Genomic DNA, 7,244 nt, shown 5'->3' with positions numbered 1-7,244 from the left:
AGCTTTGGTCCATTGAATAGAAGAATTTGGATGTATTCTGAGCTCTAAGGACACGTTCTTCCCCTCAACGTTTTTCATAAATGTCATTGAAGATGCAGCAGCCATGCAGCAAGTGAGAAAAGCAGCTGCCTTACCATCAGGCTGAATTAGAATCATAGTGCAAATATACTTAAGTGACTCAGCAGTAACGAAGTGAGTATTTGGGATCTATTCTTCTCTGGTAGTGGTCATGTAATTCCCCTTCATCTACATGAGAATTGAACATATGTTTTAAACAGAAACTAAATATGTAGTGATGTAAACCCTTCAAGATTTTTTTTTCTTGAGAGAAAAGACACTGACAGAAGTTTTCTGTTATCTTCTGTTATTCTGTTGTTTATGTTATTAAAATGGGCATTTTTTTTCTAGGTTACAGAGAATTAAAAATCACCTTTTTTCCCCAGAGCACTCAGGGTTTTTTTACCTTTCCATTTGATAGTGACACAGTATTAACAACCCCACATGTATAAATGGAGTCTATTAGACTATTGATACCTTTAAAAGGCAGTTTTGAAAATCAGGAGTAGTGGCTTTTGAAAGAGGTTAATCACAGAATCATAGAATAAATCAGGTTTTAGAAAGACTTCTCAGATCATGGAGTCTGACCTATGTTAACTTAGATTAGGTGTATTTTCTCCCCAGTGGACTAACAGAGTGACCAAACATCATTGCTGTCCACCTCTGAACTGGACAATGTTGTTTTCCAGATTTTCAACTTACCAGTCCCTCTGTCTCACATCCCTGCTAAAATGTCTCCCTATGGGAGTGGGTATTAGCTCATACACTAGATAGAGCAGCTGGTGAGAAAACCTGATGCATCTGGAGTAAAGATCGAGTATTTGTGTAGAAGGAGCTACATCTAGGACATGGTTGTTGTCTCCCGCCACAATGTGTGTAAATACATTAATGTGGTTTGGATCTGCACAGCTGGGATCTATACATTCGCATGCTCATCCTGTGGAAGCCATCGCTCTGCCAAGCTGGTGGTAAAGCACAAGCAGCAGCATACAGGGGACAGAAAATGGGGAGTCATGAAAAAATAAAGGCAAAAAAAATTAATAAAGAACTATAAGCCAAAAGACACGTTATTGGTTTTTAAGCCTCTTCTTCAAGACATGAACATCAAGATGAATTGACTGCCATTATGTAATTGCAAAATAGACCTATCAGACAACCTCTGGGTCTGGGGTTTGCATGTAGCCCTGTTTGAAGCAGCAGAATGAGGCATGCTGTTTCTCTGCCAAAGACATAGATACACATTTCTATTTCTTACCCATTTTTTCTATTTTTTTAGTATATAGTTATGGCCTTAGGCTGGGAAAAATATTTATGTTCTTCGGTGTATATATTTTCTAGAGGACAGCCCCACTCTTATGCATATGCAAAAGTGCATGCTTTACATATTTACTTTCTTTATACAAAACAGTGTGCCTGCCACATCATGTACTGCTTTCACTTCTGTGCATATTCCCCCAAATTTATCATCTTCTCATATTTAGAATGTAATTCTCACTCAAATCACAAGCAGCCAGCTTTTCTTAATAACAGTTATTTCAGAGATAACAGCTAATTATGACATTTTAAAAGGCATACATTAATATTTCAGTAGGCTCAATGTTTTGAAATACTACTCAGGGCAACATCTTGGTTGTTTTTGCAGGGAAACCTAAGGATCCATTCAGCAAATAGGCAGTTAAAACATCCTTCAACATAAAAACCCTTGCAAACACTTTTTACAGTGTCTTTTGTTTGTCATAAGCCACACTTTGAAAAAAAAAAAACCAACCCAGCTTTAATGGATCACTTCTTAATGTAATTAAGTATATTTAACAACAGTATGCTTCAGCGTCCTTAAATTAGCCCTTTGCCTGAAGACAATGTATTCATCCAAATCCCGCCCTAAAACATTCTTATTCTGTAAATCCTATTAGCATTAATCTGCTAAAGTTAGGTGTGCTTTATCATATTTTTTCAGATACCTGGAAAGCTTTGAGAGCTACTGCTCATTCAGCAGCTTATGGTTCCTTCTGGAGATCTAACTTAGCCTGGAAACTTGGAAGGGTTGATGCCACCTTGCCTTGGACATCGTCAATTCAACAGCGCTACAGGGAAAAGAACAAAGTGAAGGATTTATTGTAGGACGGCATTAGCAAGGGTGTGGTAAGGGACAAGACTGAGACCAAAACCTAACTGTGTACTGTAAATGCAAAGGAAAGAAGGGATAACTCACCTCTCTTTTATCACTTCCACAGTGCATTTCATTCCAAAAACAACAGAGACTTTTATCTGAAAGTCCTTGGATGACCGATCCCATTTAAATTCAGCCTAAGCCTCTGCAGGCTGGAGTGAGGCCTGACCATGCTGTGAGGCGGGGCCAGCAGGGACCCCAAATATTTTCAAGCTCTAAAAAAGCACGGTCAGATTATTGTTTCAAAAGAATGATTAACACCTCTCTGAACTGAAATCAAATTTGAGCACGAAAAGCCAGGAAAGGGGATTTCTGTTCCTCCCTGAGGTGCATGCAAAGTCTTTCTTGGAAGAAAGAAGTGGCCGTATTTTCCTTTCAGGTTTATCTCACAGGCATGTGAAAGGCACTTGGGGCTTCCCAAACCATCAATTAAATGCTGTGAGAATTTGTAAAAGTTAACAAGGGGAAGAGGGAGTTATTTGAGAATTTCTAAACAATTTTAAGCAGGAACATGGAAAAATTACCGAGCACACATTTTAAAATCATCATATTGCAAGATTCTAAAATCTTTGTCTCAAAATCTCACTGCTAGATTAAGCTTGGCCACAGAAAACGAGACAGGAGGGCTATTGACTTTAATTTAGATTCAGAAAGAGTGGTACTACCTAGCCTTGCCTCCCAAGCTAGGAAATGTCTCCTGAGGAGAACCAGTACAGCTAACACTCCAGCCTCCTCTCCCTCAAAGCTGCCATGTCGTAAAGGGTTTACAGTATTGTAGAGTGGCATCCCCCTTTCCTCCTGCCCACTCCAAGGGATGATCTTTCCCCATAGCCCAGGGACACTTTTGGGGGGAGTGGGGAAAGCACTGCGGCTGGCAGGTTGCCTATTCCCACTTCGAGACCAGGGCCACCATGGGGGGGCTTCTGTCCTCTGCCTTTAACCACTCGTGGAGGCCTTTCCCGTGAGTGGAGGGGCACAGCGGCTGGCACTGACTGGACATACACCCAACCACGGGGTTCTGCTTCGGAATTGTCTTACCCCAGGGACCAACCTGAACCGTGTCAGGGGAGGTTTAGGTTGGGCGTTAGAAAAAGGTTCTTCACCCAGAGGATGGTTTGGCACTGGCGCCCCAGGTCACAGCACCAAGTCTGACAGAGCTTAAGAAGCATTTGGAAACATGGTGGAATTCTTGGAGTGTCCTGAGCTTGGCAAAGAGTTGGAGTCGATGAACCTTGTGGGTCCCTTCCAACACGGTAAAGTCTCTGATTCTGCGGCTTGGGGTGGCTGCCGTGCCCACCACCCTCTGCCGAGGTCACACCACCTACCAATCCCCGCCCGACCCGGCTGATACACGGGGCGCTGAGGCTGAAACTTCGCCCCGGGCCGGCAGGGAAGAGAAGGGCCGGGAAGAGCCGGAGCTGCGACCGCCCCGCGGCTTATGGGCGGCGGCGGAAGCGCCCCGATACCGTGGCTGGAAATTCCCCGGCGGCAGCGGCCCCGCGCTCCCGGCTCGTGAAGCCCCGGCCCGTGGCATCCCCGGGGCGAACCACGGCGCTTCCCCCGGCCCAGCTCCGAACAGCGCGCGTTCCTCCCATCCCCGGCTCTTTCAGCGTCCGCCAGTACTTCTCCCGGGCGCTTCCGCTCCCAGCGGGGCAGCTTCTCCGGGAGCGCCGGGTCTCACGGGGCTGAAAGGGGGGGAGGTGTCAAGGCGCTCCTGCAGGGAAGGGCCCCCCTTTGCCCCGCCCCGCGGTCCCGGAGAGGTCCTGCAGCAGAGGGGAGAGAGCCACCCAGGCTGTCCCTGCCCGTCCTTCCTGCGCTGGGGCGGGGGTGCAGCGGCCCTCCCGGCGGGCAAGGGGGAGCCCGGGGAGCTCCTCCCGCGCGATCCCGGCAGCGGCAGCGGCAGGAAGGGCAGGGCGGGGGCGGGGGCTGTGCCTGTGCCGGGGGGGGGGCGGTTCGCGGAGGAGGGGCCGCCGCCGCCGCCGGGCGCAGCAGGCAGAAGGTAGGCAGGGAGCGGAGCTGCCGCCGCCGTTGCCGCCGCCGAGGGCCGGGGCCTTGGACGCGTCCGGCGAACAGCGCAGGAGGAGAAGGAAGGGGAAGGGGGGGGAGCCAGCCGGCCCCTCTCGGAGGACGCGGCCCGCATCCGCCCGGAGAAGGGCAGAGGGAAGCGGAGGGGGAGCGAGCGGGCGCAGCCGCCGCCGCCGAGGAGACAAAGAAGCGGAGCCCGCCTGGGCTGGGAGCCTCCCCGCCGCCGCCCGCTCCGCTCCGCTCCCCGCCGGCCGGCCGGAGGTAAGCGCGGCTGCGGGCGGGACGGGGATGGGGCCGGGGCGGGGGCTGGGGCCCGCCGCAAACTTGTGGCAGCCGCGGGGGACGACGCGGGGAAGGGGCGTCGGGAGCGGGGGAAAGGCGGGTGTCACCTGGGCGGCCGAGGCTCCGCGGCCGCCCCGCGCAGGAGAGGGCCGGTACCTGCCGGGGCCGGCACGGGGGGCCCGGAGCGGGAGGAGGTGTTTGTATGCCACGTCCAGTTGCGGGGGGAGCTCGGGGGCGGCTCCTCCTCATCCTCCCGAGTTGCTGCTTGTGTGTGTGTGTGTGCGCGTGTGACAGCCGCTGCTTTGTGTCGCCTGGCCGGGGGACAGCGCCGGGCCGGGACGCCACCCCCCACACCCCTCGCGGGGCTCCGGTGAATGGAGGCGGTGTATCCGGCGGCCGCGGGGCAGCGCCGGGGGAAGGCGGGCAGCGCCTCCCGGCCGGAGCGCGGCGCAACCCGAAAGTTTCCCGGGCGGGAGCGGGAGCGCCGCCGCCCCGCACGGGGACCGGCGGGCGGGCGGACACACCGGGCTGCGGCGGCGACATGGCCCTTGGCCCGGCCGGTTCGTTTGTCTTTCCGTCACCGACTTTCGACTTCGGTCGGGCTGAGGCCGGGGGTTTTCTCGAGGAGCGCGGTGTGCTGTGGACTCGGTCGATGCCAGTGTAGGTAAAGGACGTAAAGGTAAAATTACATCTCATGTTCTGAATGTTCAGTGAAGCGCATCCCTGCGTGTTTTCGGAAGAAAATTACTTAAGTTTTTAAGTCTTCTCGCCCTGTTTTTAATTAAAAATGTGCCCAGGCTAACAGCTACCCCTTGCTGGCGGGGTAGGCACTTTGGCCTATCTCAGATCAGGTTGTCAGATCGCGATTCAGGTTTGTACTTCAGGTTTGTAATTCAGGTCTGACCTGCAGCTGGCTGATCATGAGGGCTCTCGGCTCTAGTTCCTATGTCCACTGTTTTTTAACTGTGAATGTGGCCCTCTGCGTGGATCAGGGTTATTCCGTGAATTCTATGTAGTATTTCACTTCGAACTGTCATGTTTTTGTAAAACAAAGAGAAACCTTTTGTTATTTTAAAAGTTGAATGGTGACTGGAAGTCGGCACGAATTTAAAGCGTTCTTCAGCTTGAACAGTGTTTCTTCCCATGCAGCCTTTTTGTTTCTGAGGAACATACTGCTGCTGTTCTAGCAGCTCAACGTGGGAGAATTAGACTTCTTTTTCATGAAATGCGGTAGTGGCCTTTGTAAAAACAAATTTTCATGGCTTAACCACGCGTGGTTTGTATCATTGGGAGTTTGGACTGGTAACTTAATATGGAGGAATTTGAAAGGACTCACTGGATAAGAGATTATGAAGAATTTGTGTTTGAAAATACTTGTTTTTCCGTTGCTTTTTAGGAATCTGAAGCAGTACCACATAGATGATGTTAATGGTACTGTGTTTTCATTTTTAGGATTATAATTTCTGATGTAATGTTGTTGTTTCTCTGACATATTGATCCTACAACTCTGGAAATCAAAAGCCTCTGTCTCACCCAAGTGTGTTTAAGAAGTTAAGCAGATCGCTTTGTCTTTGTAACTGACTTTCTTCTTGTGACTTTGACAGAAGATGTCACTTTTGGGAACAGTGAACAAATGTAACAATAGAAGGCACCTGTACCACGAAGAGCAAGGCTGTAATTAGCAAATATTTTTATATAGGCCATGAAACAGATACAGATTCATTATAATGTTAGCTCTTATTGCTGTTATTCTGTCATTGCAATATTTGCCTCCTACTTCTACCAGATTACATTTCCAATTGCTTTTGTGAAAAAAAAAAAAAATACAAAATCTCTTTTACTGTATTTTCCGAAAACTAAAAGCAGAGTTAGCCCTTGATAGTCTGGATGATCCTTTTTATTATATCCTGGGTACTGAACATATGGTAAATATTCAGAACTTCAGCCTTTGCCTTGTTGCCGTACAGAAAGGGAGCTTATCTCCCCTTCCTCTCTTTTTTTTCCTTATTTTCCTGAGTAGCTGTCTGAAAGCTTAAGGTTTTCTCTTCCGTGTCACCTCACATCTTCTGTTAGCTAAAGAAGATGCACGAGGTCAGGGGTGTCTGCTGTTTTTCCAGCCTTTGTTTTTTTTCTGCCTTGTGTTGCTGTTGGTATGTTAATCCTTTGCAGCGCTCATGGCTTTCCCCCGTAGAAACTATAACAAGTAGCAGCTCGAAAAGTGATACCCAAATGGCTCTGTTTGTTGGTCGTGGTCTTGAGCAGCAGCAAAACTACTCAGAGTATCTGCATTTTTCATGCTCCTCAAGCATAAAAGCTGCTTCCAAACTCATGGAGACAGGTGCTGTATCAATTTACTTGCTGCAGGTTTGAAATCAAAACCAAGGCATCTTTGAATGTAAAGCGTATGTTCTAGAAAAATATTTTCTGTTTGTATTTGATGGACTGATGGTTTCTAAGCTGTGGGTATTCCCAAACCCCACTCCCACTGTGTTTTGAGGAAGGAGGATTGCTGATGTGGATTTATTAGAGGAGTTTGAAGGAGTTTTTAGATAGCTGAAAACTGAAACCAGATGCTGCTGTTTCTGTCAGCCCGGGGTGAGGTGCTGGGTGCTTGTTGCTGGACACCCTGCTCCCCCAAAGTAGGTCATCTGGAGAGGCGGAGAGTTGAGGCACTCTGCAGGAGAGCTGCTGTCAGCTTCTCATGAAATAA

At 49.2% G+C, this 7,244-nt stretch overlaps 1 protein-coding gene across 1 annotated transcript; it reads right to left on the bottom strand.

Moving 5' to 3' along the window:
• Nucleotides 1-3,904: 3,904 nt before the first annotated feature.
• On the bottom strand, nt 3,905-5,077 carry LOC107208843 (proline-rich protein 2-like). Its single transcript, XM_015637824.1, has one exon. The coding sequence runs from the start codon at nt 5,075-5,077 to the stop codon at nt 3,905-3,907; it is 1,173 nt and encodes a 390-aa protein (XP_015493310.1).
• Nucleotides 5,078-7,244: the final 2,167 nt, after the last annotated feature.

The sequence above is a fragment of the Parus major genome, chromosome 1, assembly GCF_001522545.3.
Source record: "Parus major isolate Abel chromosome 1, Parus_major1.1, whole genome shotgun sequence".
In the NCBI taxonomy this organism is placed as follows: domain Eukaryota; kingdom Metazoa; phylum Chordata; class Aves; order Passeriformes; family Paridae; genus Parus; species Parus major.
This window is presented reverse-complemented; position numbering and strand designations above follow the sequence as displayed.

What these genes read in the sequence shown, in the direction of transcription:
- LOC107208843 (XM_015637824.1), bottom strand. Translation starts at nt 5,077, where the DNA reads ATGTCGCCGCCGCAGCCCGGTGTGTCCGCCCGCCCGCCGGTCCCCGTG.